The sequence below is a fragment of the Meleagris gallopavo genome, chromosome 10 (assembly GCF_000146605.3).
Source record: "Meleagris gallopavo isolate NT-WF06-2002-E0010 breed Aviagen turkey brand Nicholas breeding stock chromosome 10, Turkey_5.1, whole genome shotgun sequence".
Taxonomy (NCBI): domain Eukaryota; kingdom Metazoa; phylum Chordata; class Aves; order Galliformes; family Phasianidae; genus Meleagris; species Meleagris gallopavo.
The window spans coordinates 19,986,693-20,008,551 of record NC_015020.2 but is presented as its reverse complement, the minus strand read 5'-3'; the positions used below and the strand labels follow the sequence as shown (position 1 = coordinate 20,008,551).

General features: G+C 40.1%; 1 protein-coding gene across 1 annotated transcript; it reads left to right on the top strand.

The window, feature by feature from the left end:
* Positions 1–6: 6 nt before the first annotated feature.
* On the top strand, positions 7–21,526 carry TM2D1 (TM2 domain containing 1). The gene is made up of 7 exons (XM_010716056.3): positions 7–102; positions 706–779; positions 2,435–2,543; positions 6,668–6,759; positions 10,094–10,167; positions 11,330–11,448; positions 17,422–21,526. Exons 2-6 carry the CDS (start codon positions 710–712, stop codon positions 11,438–11,440), a joined length of 456 nt encoding a protein of 151 aa, XP_010714358.1. The 5' UTR covers positions 7–102; positions 706–709; the 3' UTR covers positions 11,441–11,448; positions 17,422–21,526.
* Positions 21,527–21,859: the final 333 nt, after the last annotated feature.

Here is a 21,859-nt window from a genome sequence, read left to right as displayed (position 1 = left end):
CGAGCTGGAGGCCCTGTTCCTGCTTCTCCTGTGGTTCGCAGCCGTGAACGCAGCGGCGAGCCCGGAGCCGCCGCCCAAGTGCGAGGAGCTGCGGCTGGGGCAATATCCTGAGCGCGGGCGGGGCGCGTTACTATGGCGATGGGCCGGGGTGAGGGACGGACAGGAGCGGGGTCAGAGCAACCCTGGAGCCCCTGAGGAAGGGGTGGGAGGGAGCCGTGTGCTGTGCCACGCTTTTATCTGGGGCTGGTGTGGTGTGTGGCCACGAGCAGGGTCGGGCTGTTCGTTTTTCAACGAAAAAATGCTATTGGATGAGGGACCCGTGTCCTCCCTACCTTCTTATTTTTATTGTCAGGACGCTCAGCCCAATGCCTCAGTTTGAAGCTGCTCTGTATTGAAATAAGGCAGGAAATGAGGTCGGGATGCTGCCCCAACGCAGAGGCTGTGACAGATAAATGTTGTGGTTCCCTCAGGTCGTGCTGACTGCAGTGCTAATTAACGCACAGCTTATGCAATACAACGGTGTATTAAATTGGATTAGCAGATTTGCAGCATGGCGATGTGCTGTTCTATTGGGGGGATGGGGAGGAAGGGAGGCTGACATCAAGGTAGGTCTTAAATCCTCGAAGGTGAAAGAGGGAGGAATAAATGAGCGTTAAACCTGTTGGAGTGTTTGATATGAAAAATGTTTTCCTCAACTGCCTGAACATATATGTGTGATGAGCCTAAAATAGACAATAGCACACAGGAACCAATGAATTGCACAAATCACACGGCATATGGTAAGGATTTCTAACATATATTGATGGTAATTGCATTTTCCAAGGAAGTACTCAATTCATACATTTGTGTACCTGCTAGCTGAGCTTCTAAAACATGGGATCAGTAATGTCATTAGTATGAAAGCTTACACATTTGCATACATTGGATGCTTTACTGAAAGAATTACTCTGAGCAGGGCGTTTGTAAGTGAGGTTTCTAATAAGTTTCTTCAAAGTATGTTATATCCTCCAGGCTCCATTCTCCACTCCTGTGATAAGAACAAGCCATCCCTGTCATACGCTGTTTTGCACACACTTATTAGAAGAACTGACAGAACAGACTCAAAATCTTTAAAATTTCTCTTGAGGAAAGATGGTGCCCTCCGTCATCAAGATTTTTTGGTGCCATGAGGCTCTGTTTTGAAAGCAGTTACATTTATTTTGATGTTCTTTGGCGTACAACAGAAACATGCCGAAATTGGTCCCTTAGTTTATTTCATATGTGTTCCTGATGATAAACAGCCAGTCAGTGAGCTGAATGTTCTGCAGTTTAATCAGATTGGTAGTTGTGTCTAACCAATTACCATATTACTGCATTTAATACACCATATGTTTTCTTCAGAGTGGGGAAAGTTGCAAAATTAAAGTTGCAAAATTAATTAACATGTTCTTTTCTATATCTGTATAGAATTTTCACAGATACAGCAGGCTTGGTTGTCCCCATAGTATCTCAGTCGCTTCCTCTTACAGTATTTTCTGTGAGATAAAAAGTTAGTCTCATAGTCATAGCTCATCCTTGAAGCACTACTACAGTCTATAAACATTTCTGGGTTTCATCATCCAAACCAATAGGGGTTTAATTCAAAGCATCCAAACTGTACTTAATTTTTTGGGATGCAATATAAGGAGATAATAAAAAATAATTAAAAAAAAAAATCTAAATCCTTGTCTTCTTGGCTTTATTGGAAAATCCAGAAAGAAATGTTGAACCTGGCTAGCAGTTCTATTGCAACTAATCAGCAGGACTTGCAAGTATTGAAAGATGATAGAAAGTGTGTAAAGGACTGGATTTTTTTTCTTTTAAAACAACTCACTAAAACGCTGAAGAGTGTCAAATATTCCAGTAATACATTGCAGATTTTTAGCAGATGTCGTTTTCTGCTGTGCCTTCCACTTTGGCTCTTTAAAAGTCAAGCCTCGGCTTAGAATAATGGAATAATTTGGGTTGAAAGAGACCTCGGGAAGTCATACAGTCCCACCTCCTGCTCAGATTACAGGATTGCAGGATGGCAATGAATTCAGAGAAGGCTGCTCAGGACTCTGTCCACTCAGATCTTGGAAACCTCTAAGGATGGTGATTACACCATCCCTCTGGGCAGCTTGTTCCAATAGTTGACTGTTCTCATGATTCTTTTTCTCTATTAGATTTCCCATTGTCTCCTAATGAAGCAAAAATGGAAATGGCAACCGAATTGGCAGCAATTAGGTTTCTGTGTTTTGTGTTGTGCAAAAAGACAAGTTGGTCATAGGTCTTGCTTTAAAAAAAATTTTTACATAACATGCCTGTGTGTGCTCTGTATCAAAGCTGTTGTACAGTGTAATTTTGTGTCTTGCCAGAAAAATTCCACGATACCCAGTCAGTAACTGCTTAATCTCAAATATTTTTTTGTCCTCAGTTCAGTGCCTGCCAGCACCAAATATTACTTGCAGAGATTACCTTGGCATAGAAAAAGTCTTTACTGGACAGGAAGTTGGATTTTACAAGCCTATTGCATGTCGTAATGTGTAAGTACGCCATCAGTTTTTGTAATATTTTGCCTGTTTTACATTGAAATCTTTCTAAAACAGTACAATGCCTTGACAGAGGGAAGAATATAAAATACTGTACACGTGTTGCCCAGTACTTCATCTCCAAATAAACATTATAAGTAATAAAAGGAAACAATGTGTGTTTATAAGTAAATCTGCCTTTGTGTTGGACACGTTTTGTTTGTTTGTTTATGCTTGTGTCTTTGCTCTACCTTAGTACTTTCTCTGGCAAAGAATTGCTACAAATTCTGAGGCTACATTTCACATATGCTTAAAATCAGCACAGCTGCTGAAAGGAGCTGTCTGAGGACTCCTCTCCCTTTCCCTGAGGTACTCCACTGTATACTCAATCAGGGAAGTGATCTATGTTTGAACTAGCGTGGATCAGTTCCCCAGTCTGAATCACAGTACAGTCACTTCAAGTGCTTGTGCCAGCAAGCAACTGGGATGAGGCTAAATCAAAGTAAGAAAGAGTGGATGAAGGAGGGCTGGAAATTACTACACTGCTCAGCAGCCAGTTCATGCTGATTTGAAGTGTGCCTGTAGCTGCAGCTTAGGTTGTATGCCTGAATACTGGGGAGCTTTAGTCTTTCTCCAGTTCCCTGAAAATTTCTTTTAGAGGAATTGCTCTCTAATTTTGAATAACCTTTGTGTTTTATCAAGTCTTGTATGTTATTTAAGAGAGTATTTTTTCTGAAATACACTGTGAGCAACAGAAAGCTCTGGACACCAATAAATGTTCCAACTGGCCAGTGGTAATGATCAGCGAACACCTGTCAGCACCATTTGTTTCTCTCTTCTTTTTTTTTTTTGTTAGATTCACACAGGAATCTTATTCTTTTGTCCAGCTCTGAAATTTGTGGAAGTTACAACTCCAGTTGCAATGTTTGCAGTGTATTCACAGGGTTAGGGTTAGAATTTAACCCTGGTATTGCTCTAGTAGGCAGATAACTCTGGTGTGGTACTGCTCAATAATTTGTCTAACTCAGAAGAACAGCTCTGCCTCTTAGTTTCATAAATATTTTCTCTGTATATAGTCTTCTCAACAGAGCTCAGCAAATTGTAGAAAACATATTATTAAATCTAATCAAATTTAAATGCTAGCAAAATAGACTTCAGTCACGTTTTTATCCAGAAGCAATTGTGTTTCAGTCCCATCTGCAATGGGGACTGAAAATAAGATGAACTACACTCATTTAATAAAATTGGTTGTTTTTTTTTTAAAGGCAATCTATGTAGGCAGGAAATATGTTGTTCTTCTGATGTCTGTCACTTTACAGTGACTGTTGTTTGTAATAAAATAATCAGTGGTTGAACTATGAAAACAACTCGCTGCGGCTTTTCCAATCCTATGATTGTATGACAGACGTGTAAGAGACCCTTTGTGGGCCTTCTGGAAGCTCTAAGAAATTCAGCTGTAAATGTTGGAAGAGTTAAATAGGCATGCCTTTGGTAAAGCTTCCAAACCAGGTAAAATTGGCAGCAAGATTAATATGGCCATCCTTCATATGTATGTTTGTTGAAAAAGTCTAATTATTTCTCATTATACCAACCTTTTATAAAGTATTTTTACTTAAGTCTTAGAAACATTATTTTAAGCAGTATTCTCCAGCTTGATATTACAACGACACGCTTTCATTTTCTGCTGCTTTTTGGAGACTTTCCAACATCTTATCTGAGATGTGATGAAAACTAGCTGTCTTCTGGCACAAATAACTGCACATCATTTAACCAGAAAATTGGTTTGAGAAGGCATCTTCCTACAGCAGGATCGTCCTAGTGTGGGGGCAGCAGGTTAACTTCTGTCCTTGGCTTTTGGAAGGGGCAGATGAGCATGCTGTCCTTAGCCAAAACCCTAATTTAGCAGCAGTTCTGGGATCCTGTTCTTTTTGATCAAGACCACGAGTCTGTTTCAAGAGGATGTGTTCAAATTCAGTTGCTCCTAGTATTTGTTCATGGAAAAGCTTGTAATTACTAATCATGTTGCTACAGCAAAGAAGTGGGAGCTGTGATTGATTTGATTTGGTTTTAATTTAATGTTTTGGAGGTAGATTTTTGCCAAATTCTAGAATTCCCCAAATTGGCACTCTTATCGTATATTGCATTTAATATGTTCAAGCCCTGGTTACTCAAAATATATATTGTTCAAGTGTTAGCATTCCAAGCAAGAAGCCCTTAGAATGGTAGGCTGTGCAAGTCCTGAAGTTTAGTGTGGGCAGGCCTTCCAGCAGTGCTAAGAGGTGCTGAAACAGCACAGAAAACACCATCAGATAGAGCAGCCCCATGCGTAGTATCAACTGGTATGAAGAGCAGGAAGAGATGTTTTTACTTAGAAACTGGGAGAAACATACAGAGGAAGACTGAATAGGCCAATAAGTAAGAAAAATTGGAAAAGCAACTGAAAAGGAATTGCATTTTTACCCAATTGTAGAAATTGCTTTAGATTAACGGGAAGTTTTATTTTCTTACTTGCTGCATTAGTCTTCAGCACATATTTTTATCTGAGAGAATGAATAAGAAAGGATATACAAGAGTGGATGCACCCTTGTTAACAGCATTTACATGCTTCCACTTCCTGGTAGATTTCTTTTACCCTTCAGTTTTGTTGCTGAAGTGCAGATTGTTCTCCTGTTCAAAGCATCTCAGTGCAGCGTTGATGCTAAGTTTACTTCATTACTGTTTCTGACCAGGAGTATCTATAACCGTGTTCCCACCTTTTATGCAAGAGTTCTATGTATTGGTGTCCTTGGATGACTTCTTGATGCATCTCAGTTGATAAACATTTTCCAAGTTTACCTCAACCTTTAAGTAAAACGATTAGTGTTCTTTACAGTGGAAACAAGACAGTTCTAAAGATGGTCACTTACATTACATTAGGTTCCAGAAATGCCCAGTATGTCCTATGTTGCTAATAAGCACTAAATAACAAATATTGAGGTAAGAGTCATCGTTTAATCACTTAATGTTGCCATTAAGTTTTAAAGTCAGTAAATCTAGATAATAAGCAAAAATGTAGATCTTTATTTGGCATTGAAAGCACTTAATAAAGGTGCTTGGACCATTCTCAGCTACTGCCTTTTGTGAAACTCTTATGTTTTATTCAACTGTCAACCAAGAGTTTAATTTGGGCTTATTAAGTAATTGCTGGCACATATTAATGCACATATCAGAACAGTAAATTGTTGAATTTTTTAAAGTCCTAATTACATTTGGGTTTCTGCTCTTTTCAGAGAGTAGCTTTTTGCCAATGCAGCAAAGGATGGTTTCAGTACCGATAGTACATTTCTAGCTTGCCTATTAGCATAGAGTTCACATCAGCGGTGACTGAAAATTGCAAATGGTTCGGTGGCCACATCACTCCAGCTGTGGGCAAGAACGGTGCCAATTAGTGTAGATCTCAGGAAGCCTGTTGTATCTGTGTGTTCGGTGTCACTGGCCATGGGATGCGTAACTTCCAGGTGTCTGCCTGCCACTGACGTCCTCGTACAATTCACAGTTCTTTTCATTTGTAAGAGCGCGTGCCATTTACTGCCCTTAGTGTGCAGAACGTGGATAGCTACACGTCTGATCCTTTTTGTTGAATCCTTCCTGCGGCTTCTTCAGCCAGTGGCCATGGTTCATTTCTCCTTCAGATCTCATTGCAATTACTGTCTCTGCTGACATCTCACCTGTCTACCCCGTTCCTCTCTATTTGGCTGGATGTGAGGCTAATGCCTACAGACAGTGTGCGTACACCTCTTAGCTTTCCGGTGTTGTCTCAATAGGGCTGACCTATTAGAAAATGTTCTGTAAAACTGGGAATGTATCAGCAACTGAATTATGTCTTTCTTGACAAGAAATGATGATTTAGTTCCAGAATAACGATCATAGGAATCAGTATTCTGCAAGAGTATTCTAGAATTGGGAAAGCCGAGGTTGCTTTATGGAAGATGTCTGTGAAGTTTGAAAGCTTAACATCAATTCTGTCTCTGTTAATTTAAGATAAATAACAAATCTGACTTGAATTATTTTAACTGAAGCAGCAAATGAGTCACTACTTTAATTTTCAAAAATAGGAGTGCATATATTTTGCAGTCTACATTTCTTCTTTCTTTTGGCAGTAATGGATACTCTTACAAAGTGGCAGTTGCTCTGTCCTTATTCCTTGGATGGTTGGGAGCAGATAGATTTTATCTAGGCTATCCTGCCTTAGGTAAGTTTATTTCTTATTTTTACTTTGAGGTAAAGCTTATTGTAATGACTGAGTTGTTTGTGTGAATATATATTTTGAATAAAAAGTGCTGACTGTCATAGTTTTGGTATTTACATCTAGAATCTTTACTTCTTTTTCAAATAAGATAAAATCCTGGGTTATTATGCCTCTGCTTCCTATCCTGTTGGAGTCAGTGATGACAAATGGATACATAGCTGTCCAGCAGATAAAACCTTCACAAGCAAACATGATTATTGCCATTTGTTCTGCTTTATGTTGGTATTTAACTCTGCGTTCTCTTCAGCCAGTGGAACAGGAGTGGCTTTGGCTGATGTGCCAGCTACTTAAATAGTGCTTTGTTTTAACAGGTAAACAGGGGACAAACTTTATGGTAAACCTGGGGCTTGGGGATGTAGAATTTATTCTGGCAAGTGCTATCGCCAAGATAGCACATGGTATTAATAGTTCTGCAGAAGCTGGGACCTTTAATAGGAACTACCTCTTCTCACAGCTTTTAGGACCTGATTCCCACGGAGATGGTGCCAGTGGCTTTTAAATAATGTGGAGACATTTAGTATGTTAGAACTACTTTTGTTGTCTTGGATTTTCTCTGTTTCTGAGCCAGACAAATGGAGTAAATTTAAGTCTAGATAGCATGCAGCAATGAATTGAAAAAGCTGAACATGTCAGCTGGGAGTTTTGAGTTTCTGCCCATCAAATAGAAATCCTTGTTTTGTTGTTTTATTTTTCTTCTGGTTAATCTCAGGTTCACATCTGTGTCTTTTTTCCTCGAGATTCCATAATTAGCTCTGATTTTGTCCATCTGTTTCATAAGAAGATATTCTGGGAGTTGCTCAGGTGCACATTTTTGTTGTATCATTGGATTTGGAATAATAATTTGCAGTATTTATTTTGCAATATATTGCAGTGCAGTAGATAGAAATATTCTGCTCCTATATAGGAGTTCTGTATGGCTCATGCTTACTAACCCCACAGGAATATACTGTAGCCAGTACTCAAAGTTAAAAGACTTAAAATTAAACTCCTCTAAAGACAAAAATTTGTCTTTTAAAAGCCAAACAAGAAAAAATCAAGAGTAGAAGAATAAAATCAATAAATTGGACTCCTTCACGGTGGCAAATTATTTTTTCGGGCATCCATACCTTGGCAAAAATGATAAAGAAAGGGATTAGCATTTAAATACTTTGTGCAAACATAATGAAGAGTGTAAATTTGCCTTTTCCCCCCTCCTCTCATCTTAAAGAGAGCACAAATACAAACAAGCTACTGAATATGAAGAAACTAGGAAGGCAGCTCTTCCTCTCCCGCACACTATGAACTAAACTTGAGTTATTACCACCTAAGACTGCTGTTTTTACCCCCGTGCTTTGCAGCAGGTTATTTTCTCAGTGTGACCTGCTTGTGGGCAGGAAAAAAAATGGACTTTACCCTGCACTCCAGAAGCATGTGCCACGTTCAGAAATAGTACTTCTGCATCCAGTAACGTAACACTGGGTGGCTCACCAGGATGCAGACAGTTCCTTGAGTGAACTGGAGCCACTGCTGGAACTGACGTGGTAAGGGAACTGCTGGGCTCCTAAAAGGTGAGCTGACCGCGAGCTCTGGGACTGCAGCTGGAGAAAATGGCATAATGAGTGTCACAAAGAAATATTTTCAGTGGTGACCACATTTGAGGTAGTAACAGAGTAAATGTGGTCACCAAGGATTTGATAGTATTTAATTAACTGTTCTTTCCTAAGGCTAGTCATTTTTTTTTTGGTGGCTTTGTCCCTTCTGTTTTGTTATGTAATGTTTGCACTGATACCAGGCAAACCATATCTGACCACAGCAAATCTCACCCGTCAGTTTCTGGGGATGAGTTGTTCTACATTGAGTTTTTGCACGTTTAAGTGGCACAACTTCAGCTGTAATATGCATGTGGGCTATTCTTTTAATCAGCTGAAAGACCGTCCTGTTATTCATCCTCTTGGTCATTAGATGTATTTTCTCTGTTCTCTCTGATGACACTGTCATTCCATGGAATGATGATAAACTGTCTTGCTAAAGTTTATAAATCAGCTCTTTTCATCTCGTCAGCGATGGGAGCTGTCTCCAGACGGAGAGATGCTCTTCCCACAGTGTGCAAGCCGCTACTCCCCCACTCTTCTCCATGTGTAGCCACAGAAACAGGGCATGGGGGAGAGGAGGTGGTATGCTGGGCAGATTGCTGCTTCCAAGGGAGAGGGGAGCTCAGAGGAGGAGGCAGAGGTCAGGAGACCTTCAGGCGTCAGACTGAGAGCTGGCTGGGGAAAACTGGTGTGTTTTCTCACTAATGTCAGGCATTAGCAGCACAGCACGACTTGTTGCTGGGCAAGAAGTGGCACAAGATACTACCCTGGGTGCTCTTATCAGCATACTTGTTCCTTGTCTCAGAAGCATACTGGTCCCTGGAAGTACTGTAAGGATATGCTTGTAGTGTTTTCTCTGAGCAGTATGGCCTATAACTAACATAAGTGCAGCAGAGATGGATTCCTCTTCATACTGCCTGTTCCTGGGTAAAGAGACAAATGTCTTCTCAAAATAACTTAGATGTTTGCTTAGCTCAGCAACTATCAACTTGTAACATCTATAGTACTCTTCGTATTATATTGATTGTACAAGAAACTACTGATATTAAAAAAAAGTAAAAAAAATTAAGTCAATCTTGTTCTGAACACACTTTCCAAAAGTTGCCTGCTTCTCAATGAAACATTTATTTGCTAGTTGCTATTCCCATATATTTTCTATGAATCTTTCATTTATTTGTATAACCCCCCCCCACCACCCTTTTTGGAATACTGATTAAAAAGAAGTATTTCTGTATATGCACATGTATATATATTCAAAATAAATTCATATTTCAGCAAAATTACAGAAGTGATACTAAAACGATTTTCTGAAGTAGCATGTTCTGTAAGTCAAATCATTACATGCTCCAGCTCACAATAGAAAGTCTCCTCTATTCTATTCATAAGTAAATTTTGTAGCCCAAGTTGGGATTTTCTTCTCTCTGCAAAGAAATGAAATTTTCCAGTATCTTGATTATCAACTTTTGACTTGTTTAAGAATAGATATCAGTTTAAAAGAACGTTACTTTAATCTCTCAAGTGCATTCAGGATGCATGTTCGGATGGTATTTCCCCTGATAATTAAAGATATTTGACTTCAGTTCTGTTTCTAAATATATATATATATAATATATATATAGTGGAGAGTTGGGATGTGATTGCAACCAGCAGCATACAGACTTCATAAACGCTGGCTTAAAGCAACAAATTCTATTTTCTTTTTTTAGGTTTGTTAAAGTTCTGCACTGTAGGATTTTGTGGAATTGGTAGCTTAATTGATTTCATACTTATTTCAATGCAGGTAAGTCAGTGCTTTCAAAGCAAGATACAAATCTGCTAAATTTTTGATTACTAATTCCTTATTAGCATTTTAACCTTAAAAACTCTTGTGTATTGAAAAATCAAGGCATTCCTTGTGGCTCTGTTTCAGCTTGATATTGTAGAACACAGGTGCAAAAGATATTTATTGTTTGTATTAAGATGAGAAAAAGAACTGTCTTTAAATAAGAATAGCTCGGAATCTGTAGCACCATAAATTCAGCGTGTCAGAACCTCTGAGCTCTTTTTGTGACACCTGAGAGGTGTCTTGGTGTTCCCAGAGTCCTGAAGCTCTGCATTTACATTGCTTTGTTACCTGGGATGTTTAGGCAACATGCACTTGAGAAGACATTGCCCATTTCTTCCTGCCTCTTCAGACTTAAGTCCCACATCACCAGAGAGCCGTTGCTGTAGGATTCCTGATGGTTAAATTCCCTGCTGAGGTGACATCTTGTGACATCATAAAATTGCCAAATTGTCTTATTTTACAGTGCATCCATGAGCACAAATTATGCATCGCCTATCGTGAACTCAAAATACATTGAGGATATAGAAATTATTTATATGGGTGAAGAGAAAAATGTTTAACTTTTAAAATACGTGTATCCTCAATTTCCTTTCTTTACTATCGACGTGTTTTGCCTCATGGCTTACAGACATACTGAGAGTATCTTTCATCTCTCTTTATTCATCTCCCTGGTGACTCTCCATCAGTTTAGCATTTCCAGAACAAAAACACCATGATCTTCTCTCCGTCTCTCTGTTGCTTACCTGTGCAGTATTTCAAATACTCCTGTCATCAGCCTAATTCTCTCCCACCTGCCTGCCTTTGTTCAAGAAAAGTGGTTTGGGACCCCCTCATTTGTAAGCCTGATTTTGTGACTCGAATCCTCATCAGCTTAACCTAGCAGCAGTGACCAGCTATGTAATTTGGTTGATTAGAAGCCCCAGAGAAATGTTCCTCCTGAGACAGTGCTTGCTAAAATAGTTAAACTACGGCATAACTTCAAAATAAATCTAGTTTCTGTTTGGGTAATTAAGCATGACTAATTTTATGATGGGAAAATTAGCAATAATTGAGACATTAGCACAAAGCATATATTTCACTTTATATTGAAAAGTCTTGGTTTTTTTTTCTCTTGTAGATTGTTGGACCTTCTGATGGCTCTAGTTACATTATAGATTATTACGGAGCGAGGCTCACACGGCTCACTATTACCAACACGACGTTCAGGAAAATGCAGACCTACCCTTAACCCTGGCAGTAAGTGTCACATGCAGAAGTGTCCTTTAGTTTTACAGACGGATCTAGTTGTCCACTGGAATCGCTGATGACTTGTTAATTACACTTCATCTGAACTGATTAGACACACGTTGAACAAAGATGATAAAATATGAAAATTCATCAAGTGAATGAGTTTACCACAAAGGAGCCAGGTTTCTTTGACTGCTCTGTTTCTGTGAGCACGTAGTTTGTGGTGAGGTTGTGCAGTTATGAAATAAGCAGACTTTTGCAATTTGCACTAATGTTATTCCATACCTCAGTATAATTTACAGGGCTGAAGGGAGGGAAGGAGGTAGTTCTGAAGATCTACGCTGGTCTTCAGTCCACTGAAACCAGTGTGAGTTTTAGTGAGTTTTAGCATGGATGGGCCAGGAAGGCACTTGGGTCTGTCTTCAGAACCGTGTGCATCACAGTTTGGAAATGAACCAAAACCACAGAAATGGCCTTTCTTTCTATTCTGTTAGGTAAAGTCCAGGTGGCCCTGAAACTTGTGCTGGCAAAGCATGTGAAATCCTTTTAACTGAAACAATTCTGTAAAGTTTGAAGACAAATTTGGGGCAAGCTGTACAATTTGGTCAGTGCTAATCAGCAGTAGAAACATCTCTACTTAAAAAAATAGTACCATGGGTGATGAAATAGAAAGGTGACCATTGGGGTGCACCGAGGTTAGAATACCATATAGCTGTTATGGTTATTCTGATTTTTTTTTTTTTAAACTATTATTTTTTCCCCCTCCCTTGCAACTACCCATAGTAAAATACATACTTCCTTTTTCAAAAGAGTTTCTTTTTTGAAAAGAAACTTATGCATCTGTTTTACAGATATAGAATGTCCAAAAAGTGAATTCTTTGTTTGAATAAAGCCCTTAGAAGGTTCTTCTTTTTAATCAGCTGTGTTTCTGTGAAATAAATCCTGTGTCCTTCAAAGCATTTTGACCAAATTCTTTAGGATAGCCAAGATTTACGTGGATGTTTCTTCAAAGAAAAATATATACACAGAGACAGAAAACGTGTCAACAGAATCTTGATGCTATTTGACCAATTTTAAACATTGCCTTCACCTTTTTATGAAAACCAGCAGTAACTGAATGACACATCCACGCTTTATAAACATAAGTGTAGATTTCCTTCAATAATTTGGGCTATCCTTTCGCTTTTCAGATGAAACTTTCAGAACATTATTAGCGTTTGCAACCAATATTTTACAAAAATTAGATGCCTGAATTGATTTTAGTTAGTCTCTTTTAAGCCTACATTAAGACTTGGTGCACAGGAAGCTTTGTAAAATAAAAATCCTGTTTTGCTTTCCAAATCAGTGAAACCTGACGTATGATGTAATGAGAATCAACCACACAAAACACTTTGTACTTAACATTAATTCTTTCCTTCACATGAAAAGACATAATTTTGGAATACTTGCTAACACACTCTACTTATGGGTTCAAAGAGAGAAGAATATTCCATTAGATTCATTTACCTGCCTGATACTTGTTGCATCTCCCCTTTGTCTTTCACTGAATTCTCTTTATGCATGTCAGCTTTGGTTTCTGAAATGAGCACTTTCAAAACCAGACAGGAAGTGGATGGAAAATAAATGCTTGAATCAAATAAAATCCCATGGCTCATATCATCCTGTGACTTGTCTGCTTTTGTTTTCTAACGCTGCAGCTGATAATACAGCTCTGAAAATAGCACAATACTATGTGCAATTCAATTTGAAAAAAAAAGATCTCGGGGAACTCGTCTCACAAGATTTCATTTTAAAATGGATCTCCATATGTACAAGTAGCAGAGGGCTTGACTTAGTGACTGCAGCAGTCCATCTTGTGCTTCATTATCTTTAAAAGAACGCTGGGACCATTTTGTGTGAATCAGATGAAAATATGATTAGTTAAGAGGTCTGTCAGATAGATTGTTACTCCCAGAAATAAAGTGGTCAGCAGAGGGAAAGATCAGTTATTCTAAGTTAATTTACAGTGTTTCTGTAGAAACAGAAGATTTATCCAGAACCAATCCAGAGAATAAAAAAAAAAGCCACTATAGGATTCTTTCATCCCAATCCTCCATTTGTGATTTCTCACAGTACCTCCTGAGTTCTCAGGACTGCACTGTTCTGTCATAGCAGCAAGAAAGAAGGGTGACCGCTGATAGAACGGCATTTTGAGCATTAGCACAAGGTTTTTCTCTTCTCTTTAGATGGCATTCCACATCATCCTCTTCCCGAACTAACAACTTTCCACTTCTTCCACAACCCTCTCCATTTTCTGCAGTGTCTTGTAGAAATTAATGTCACAGATGACATAACCTTTGCAGCTTGTATAGGACATGACTGAAATTATGTTATATATTTGAACACACTTGCTTAGTTGCACAGCTGAAGTTTAGAGAGGGTTAACTGAGTAAGTAGATAAGTACTGCAGGGCCAGTACAGAGTTAGTGAGGTCTTTGTTTTCATCTTGTAATTGTCAGATACGGCACGTTTACCATAAGGACTGTGAAAAGTGTGATGCAAGATGTAAAGCTGTCCCACTGTGTTAATAATAAATTGGCTACGGTAATATTTACCAAAACGTCTGTCCTATGATGATTTTCTGTGTTGCTGTCTGCTTTAGCATTCACCTGTCAATCAACTTGTCCATCTTAGTGTTTCTGTGGTTCTGATGGCTCCTACTGCACTGGAATAATCTTCTCTCTTGGTTGTTGCTTTTTCTCAAAAATAGTTGAAAAGCGATAAAAGCAATTAAACAGTATACTGTGTCATCCTCCTGCCTTGTTTCCAGAAAAATGATATGTTTGTCTTGCAGATGCTCAGGAGATCTTTCAAGAACCCAAAAAGACAGAACTATTATTCTGTATCTTAGGCATAAAAAAAATGAAGAGTTTAAAACAAGAATTTGAAGTGCCTCACATTTAAAAGGTTATACAAAGTGGAGCAGAACCAAGCCAGGAACTAAATAATTAAATCAAGATCTTCCCAGAGTAACAGGGCAGTTCAGTCATTGCAAAAAGGACTTTTTTTCTCCCCAGTCTACATTTTAGAATTTTCTGCAATATGCTTAACCATGATGTGAAAGGGTTGTAGCCCATAGGAACATTTGGCTTTGGACACACTGCCTTCACTCACACAGTACAAGTGGCTGCACTTTGGTGTGCCCACACGATTCACCAGTTGCTGTGGATTGTGTTTGTTCTATGAGACCAACCTGCATATCTTTCACCTGGGGAGAGAGCACATTTTCTAAAGGCTGCTTTAGAAGTTCTCTGACTAGTTATCCCTCCAGCCATTTAAATCAAGACCATGCTACAACAACTTCTTGTGACAGCATGTTGTTATCTTAACTGTTTCCCTCTCTACCACCACCCACCGCTTACTACATGAAGATATCACTTCTGCCTTCAGGACGTGATAGCACCTTAAATGTTAGGGTTTATTATGTTTCCAAAGATGGATTACCAGTGTGTCTGCCAGTAAAACTTCTCAGCTCCACAGGAAAGTCTTTGTGTTTGAAATGCTCCGTTAGAATTTTTTTGGAGAACATCTGTTGTCACCCCATCAAGAATTGTTTCCTTTGTTCCTCAGGAGTATATTCAGTTATATTTGCTTACACAGCGATGTCTATTCAGTCTCCTCACATCTCTTCCCAGCGTTGTTTTTTTTTTATTACTTTATTTTTAGATTCATTAGGTGTTTAGTCCATTTCTGCATTGAGAGCCATCCCTGCTGCTTGCTGTGCAGTTTTCAAACTAGTTTCCTCCAGAAAACGATGTTGAATGCGCTAACGTTGGGTTGGGGGCTTAAGTGCCCCACTGGGGAAAGGGCACGGTTTCACTAGCAGCCATACACTTCCATTGCCTTACAGGACTGTCACCAATTGTGATTGCCTTTTACTTCACTGATACATAAGATAATGTCTTTCAAACTGAGGGTAGTCTCATCTCTAACTGCTTTGTCATTTCTGTCATTATAGAAGGTTACTATATAGCTTCTTTAAAAGAATGCATTTTAATTCATTTAAATAATGTTTTTTAACCAGCTACTACTTTCCAGGTTCAAACGTTTTCAACCTCAACCAAGAGGTGAAATATAACAGATTGGTTAGCTTGCATCTTCTGCACTTACTGCCTGAATCTGGGGAGAAAAGTCTTACTCAGGTATTTTGCTGGGCTGAAGTTTGATCAAGACTCCTCCAGCTTTCTTCCTCTCAATTCATCTGTGTTACTCAGAGAACCTTTCTAATCTCTGTGAGGTATACAAGAAAATTTCCTAAGCACTGAGGGTGTAAATTGCTGATAATTGATACAGGACTACAACATCCTGTGTGTGGCAACTTAATTTTCTCACCTCAAAGCTGCTTTTCTTTGTCCACACGTCAGCTGTTCGTTGATCTGTTGGCTGGTTCGGGACATCCTTCCACAAGTTCTCAAGAAGCTCCACGAGGAGTTGGACTCTTCAGAGCTGAATCAAAACCGTAGAAATAGCACGGCATCAGGTTAGGGAATCTTTTATCTGCACGAAGCAAAGACACACTGGGGAGGAATCAATGTCTCAACAAGGGTGTTGTAGGCTTAGTTTTGGCAGAAAGTATGTCTGAAATTTAAAATCGTGTTGTCTCTTTGCCTTCTGCTTCCTGAAGGTGGAGCCAAACCCCCTATCAGATCTCCAAATCTCCTGAAGATTTTCTTTACCGTACAGCAGAGACAGCACTCCTGTATTTTTCCTTGCTCAACAGAGAAAACTGGAAAGAGGATGTGAGGATTGCAGCTGGCCAAGAAGCATTTTGGTCTCTCTAGACCTAAAGCTGTAGCAAAGGAAAAGAGAGGAAATATAAAAATACAGGGGCATTCTCAGTGCTGTTTGCAGCGTGGTGATGAAGATGTGGTTCCAGAAACTTCCAAGAAAACAAACTGTTTTAGACACAACTTTCCTAAAGTATGTGCGCCTTGCTTTTCCCAGGATTTCTGATTCTTTGTGGTTCATTATATCTCAACCATACTCATACTCTGATAATTCTCCATTATACATTCGAATGGCTGCTTTCAAGACTGCAGTGCTCTCTGAGAAGCGCACTTCTTGGGCTCTGCAGATGCGTATGACACAGCAGAATTCTAGGCCATATAAAAATTATCAAGATCAGTTTCCATTACTGTAATTACTATATAAATCCTATCTTTAAGAGGCTTAGAACAGGCCTATTTAACCTTGATTTGAGCTGAGACCCAGACCGAGTTTGATAAGCTGAACACTGAATTCTTTCCCCCCGCCCCTCCTTTTTTTTTTGTCCTTTCTCTGCAGCATCATAACTTAGTTGAGAGTGGAAGGGGGAGGGAAAAGGGGTTCCAATGCATCCTCCTGCACTCTGTCTTAGACAGGGTGCTTGTAGTTGTGCAGTATACCTGTCCCCAGCCAATAGCATGGCTGAATGAAATGTTACCTCCGAAAAGTACCTTGGAACCCATGGCTGCTTTTCTTACACAGCTGTACTGCAGAGCACGAGTACAAGATGTCATAGAGGCAGATGATCCACAGAGTGCAGTCAGAAGCTCTTGGGTAAAGCGTGTGATCGTACCCTCTTTGGAGGTCTCTCACAATAATTCCCACCTTTTATGCCATTTACACCAGCTCCGCTAAAACTGAGGTTCTGCCTGCCCTCGCTTCCCTTTTGGGTGGCCGAGATGCTCTGCCTCCAGCTGCCATTCGGGCCAAATTACTCAGAGCTAGGCAATCAGCAGATACCGTCTGCAGGGGCTGTGGTTACCCTGCCTTATCACTTAGGCATGCCAGGCCGTTAGGTGAGGCCAGAGAGCAGTTTTGGTATGGATGGCCATAACTCACTCAGCATAAAGCCTAGCACAAGGTTCCTCATTGTGAACCTGTTCTGTGGTGGGTGTTTTGCCCCCAGTCAGGAGAGTAGTATGAATTAAATTATTAATGTATTCTGTTTCCTTTACGCAGAATTTTCTTCAAAGTTCCTTGGATTTACTGTGGGGAAAAACATAGCAGGAACATGTAAGAAGAGATCACTGACTGCAAAGAACGGAGTGTTCACCTTGAGCCCGAAGAGACTGCCCGACATATGGATTGTGTTGGCAGAGGCAGGAGCCCAGGGAATGCAGAGGTGGGGGGTAATTTTTAGGGCTTTCGTTCCATGGTCCCATTGATTATAACCCTATTAAGAGGATGATGCATGCGACTTTTAAGTTATTTTGTTAACTAAGTGTAAGCAATGGATGTGTCATGCTAACAAACATAATTGCTGGTGTGTCTAATACAGTATGAAAGTACAGTATAGTGAATTTAAAAGGTTGTGGTAATCTAAGAATGTTAAAAGGGAAATGTGTGCCTGGGGGGCGTGGGGGCTGGGGAGAAAAACGACTTACTTGACATTCACTGTCTTCCTCCCAGCTCCTTCACTAAAGTAGGAACAGAATCGGAACAAAAAAATGTTTGTTTTACAGCTGTACCAAGTTACGGCGTGGACTCGTGCTCCCCCCTCCTCTCCCACTTGCATCAAGTACATCCTGTACTTTTGGCAACATGTTGACTGGATATTTAAAAGCTGTGAACTGTTCTGAAAGTTTCACATACTGGGTTATGGGCCATGTGTGTTTGATCAAAATTCAATTACTGCACTGTACCATGCTTGGAAACCTATCATCCCAAGTTATGAAGTATGACGAAATAGGCTAATCTAATTGGTTCAGTATGGGAGCAGTATCAACCAAGCTTGTTATGATAAATAGCTTCCTGTGTTAAAGGTTCTCTAGAGCTTAAGTATCTTGGCTCACCTCCCTCTACAAAATAAGAATAGTGTTCCCTGGGAACAGTTACATCACTGTCCCTCTTCTACATTCACAATTAAAGGTTTGTGGATTTTTTTTTTTTTTCATCTTGCTGTTCCTTGAATAGATAAACTGCGGCCATCTATCCCATTCCCCACTTCCATCTCATTCTCCTTCCCTCAGGTTAGCTCACTCTGTGCTTGCTGTGAGTCTACATGTTCCGTTGCAGGGGTAGTAAGCTTGGCCAGGATGCACATCCCTCCTTGGGGCTGGGGCTCTTGTGCTGGGGTGTCAGTATACATGACGTGCACATTCATATGAAGGCTTGGAATTTTGATGTCAAGTTAAAGGTGGAAGCATTTCAATCTTTCTAAGCATCTAATAAATGAACTTTGTTTAATGAAGTTCATGCCTGTGGATGTGCTGTTACCTTCTTAAAACTGGAATTTCAGTTCATCAGTAACTAACACAAATCCAGTCTGCAAGTGCTGGATTATGGCTAGGGAAAGACTATGTTCTAAGCCTGGATTTGTAGGCACTAAATTTGCCACTAAGACAATGAGCTGTCTCCCACGAGATGATAGCAGCTTCGTGATTTTATCTGGCCCATCCTTGACCAGCAGTACTTAGCTGGGATTTGGATGTCACAGGAACAGACAGCGTCAAGAGAAAAAACATGGAAAAGTGGCTCCTAATGCTCTGGCTGTCCAATTTTTTCCTTCCTGAGCCACACCCCTGCATGTGTCTTCTAATTCAGAAATCCCCCTCAGGCAAAATAATTGTGCAATGACCATTTTACAAAGGCAGAATATGGGCCCGGTCTTGCAAGTGTGTCTAACTTCGTGGAAATTTCTCCCAAGAATAAAGTTATTCACATACTTAAGAGTTGATAGAATGAATCCTTATGTAAGTGAGCCTTCGTATTAGCCCCAAGACTGCCTAATACCTAGATTAAGCCTGTACGGTGATTAATGCCTGTTTACTATATCTGTTATCCCACTGCATTTTGCTCTTCAGCCTTGATTAAGCCCTTTGCTTTACCATTTAAAACGTCCTGCTTAACCTTCTGCTTACAAACGCACATAGTGCTGAGCTCTGCATTTTTAACTAGCACAAGTTCTACCATAAATAATAGCATTTAATTTTAAAGTGCAGCAGCCACAGTCACCACTTGATCAAATGACAAAGAACAGCAACAGCAAACCAGAGAGCGCGGAATTTTTCACAACAAATATCTGCATTCACGTAAGAGAAAAAAAATGCACCTTCCTGCTTCTGATTAGCACTTTCTGTGCAGTCCTTTATCGTGTGTGTTTATAAAAAAAATATTATCAAGAATCTAAACACTGACTCTCTGTGATTTCCCCAAACATCTTTTGAAGGAGATAAACTAGATTAATCTCTCTTTACAAAGTTCCCACAAGCAAGCTCACAGACACAGTAGCTTTACCTTCAAAAATAGAATGTGACTGTAGGCACTTATGCTAATCTCTTTTTTGGCAAATCAGCTTTTTTGTATTGAATCTTACTTGATTGAATAGTACTGGAGCTGCCAGAGTAAATGCTATTATCAATGTACAGTAATTAAGGAAATAGTCCTTGTCACTCCAACAGTGTCCAGGCATGATAAAGAAATCTCCTCAAGGTGTAGATAGAGGAGCAAAGGTGCTCTTGAATGCAGCAAAGCCATGTGATGTTGGGTTGCAGGTAATGGGGAACCCATACCATAAATGCCCGTGGAGCTCATGTTAAATGCATGTGTGGCACTAAGCATCCAAGTAGCTGCTCGGCACTAAAACACGTAATTGTTTAATTTGTCGTGTAATTTCCTGACTCAGGGCAGTTGAGCATCTTTCAGTCCCCACCCTTAAAATATGTGCAAGAGGGAGCGGGGGGAGACCCTTCCATCAGTCAGAACTTCAAAGATCCTCTCCCCCTTCGGGCAGCAGCCTGCACAAATGATAAACCTTGCTGTAAGATCAGCAGAGCTGGGCTCTGCCAAATCCATTTTGGGAGAGAATTTCAGTGAAAAGAACTTGTCATTCCTTCCCCCACCCTTCCGTTTCACTTGAAACTTTGCAGCCCAGAAGTGCTGTGGTAGATTGCAGCTCCAGCAGCATCGAGGGGAGAGATTCCTCAAGGAGAGAGGAAAAAAAAAAACACCTCTGGACATCTTCTGTGTTATCACATGTACCAAGACATGCAAAACACAGCGTACCTGAAGTAGGTCCCTGATCTGCAGTGCTGGAGCTCTCAGCTGCAGCCCCACATCGAGATCATTGCAGTAAATGCTGTGGCCTGAGACATGCTGAGCTCTGCAGTTGGTAGCAAAGATCTGCCTGCCGAAGGTACATGCTGAAGATCTGTTGCTTAATGGGCAATAAATAACAAGGGGAGGTATTTAATCAAGTGTGCTGGGAAATACTGCTCTCGCAAAACGATGTGCATGTCCGAGATACAGCAAACGCTCCCAGGGTCGGATAGGAAGGGCAAAGGACTGTGAAGTGGGGCTGCTGAGCTTCATCCCCGTGCTTGCAGGACTCGCGCAGAAGGATTCTGGCTGCAATGCTCCTTTTCTTTGCAGCCTATGTCTTACCTAAACTCTGTGTAAGAATTTTCATATTTCATAAATCTGTCAGTTTTGCTTGGGAGGTGGCTAGGGGGATTTTAGCATTCCCCGCAACGCTCCACTTTAATGCGGTGACATTCTGAAGGCTGGGCATCGTAACCTCTCCATTACAACTTTGACACAATGAAGTGTCTCCTAAATAAAATAATTCAGAGGGATTGATCCGGTGAACTTCAGGGTGCATCTTTTCAATTATTTTTTTTAAAGATGGAAGTGTTTTATGCATATTGAGCATGGGCTTCGTGGGAACAGGAGGGAATGCTGAAAGCGGACTCATGATTTCAGCACGACTGTGAACTTAGCGCCACTGTTTCCAGGCCTCTTCTCTGTTGTATGTAAAACATTAATGTTCTACGTGTTGTTCCAAAGGATTTGTTTTATAAATGCCCCCAATTCGACCTTCAGAACTGTCTGTTTGAATCTGAGCAGAAGTGCGCTGGTCAGAATTCAAAAAATTATAGCACAGGCAGCGGGTTTTTTAATTGAGGCATGCCAAATACCAAAGGCAGATGCTTTTTCATTCTGTAGCTCCTGGATACGCATTCTACTTTTCGGTTTCAAGGACAAAGGAAACACTTATCCAATTAGATGAGGCATGAGATTGTGACATACGGGCTCTTTCCTTAAATAAAAAAATGTTGGAAAAAGATATTTGACCCTAAGTCAATAAGTGCTATTAAAATAATGAATACTCCATAAATCCAACCGTACATGCAGCTCGTATTAAGCGCTGTTCTGTTTTTGTTGCTAAGAGGACTGTGAGACTGCCTGGGATAAAGCCCCACACAAGTTTCTTGTCCAAATCACATTTTAAAGGCCTTACTTTTAAAATATGATATACAAAAGTGTAAGCCAATTAAATTGCCAGGTAGACTTCTGCTATCTTCTCACGTTTGACATCTCTATCAAGGCAGTTAAATGATACCAAACACGCTGCGGTTGTCAGAGCTGCTGAATTTCCCCTGCACACTCAGAATGATTC

Bases quoted from the DNA above. Each gene is read 5' to 3' on its own strand.
- TM2D1 (XM_010716056.3), top strand. From the start codon at position 710: ATGTGTGATGAGCCTAAAATAGACAATAGCACACAGGAACCAATGAAT. The intron at 2,544-6,667 runs GTAAGTACGCCA...TTCTTTTGGCAG, and splicing joins CCTATTGCATGTCGTAATGT to TAATGGATACTCTTACAAAG. The intron at 10,168-11,329 runs GTAAGTCAGTGC...TTTCTCTTGTAG, and splicing joins TCATACTTATTTCAATGCAG to ATTGTTGGACCTTCTGATGG.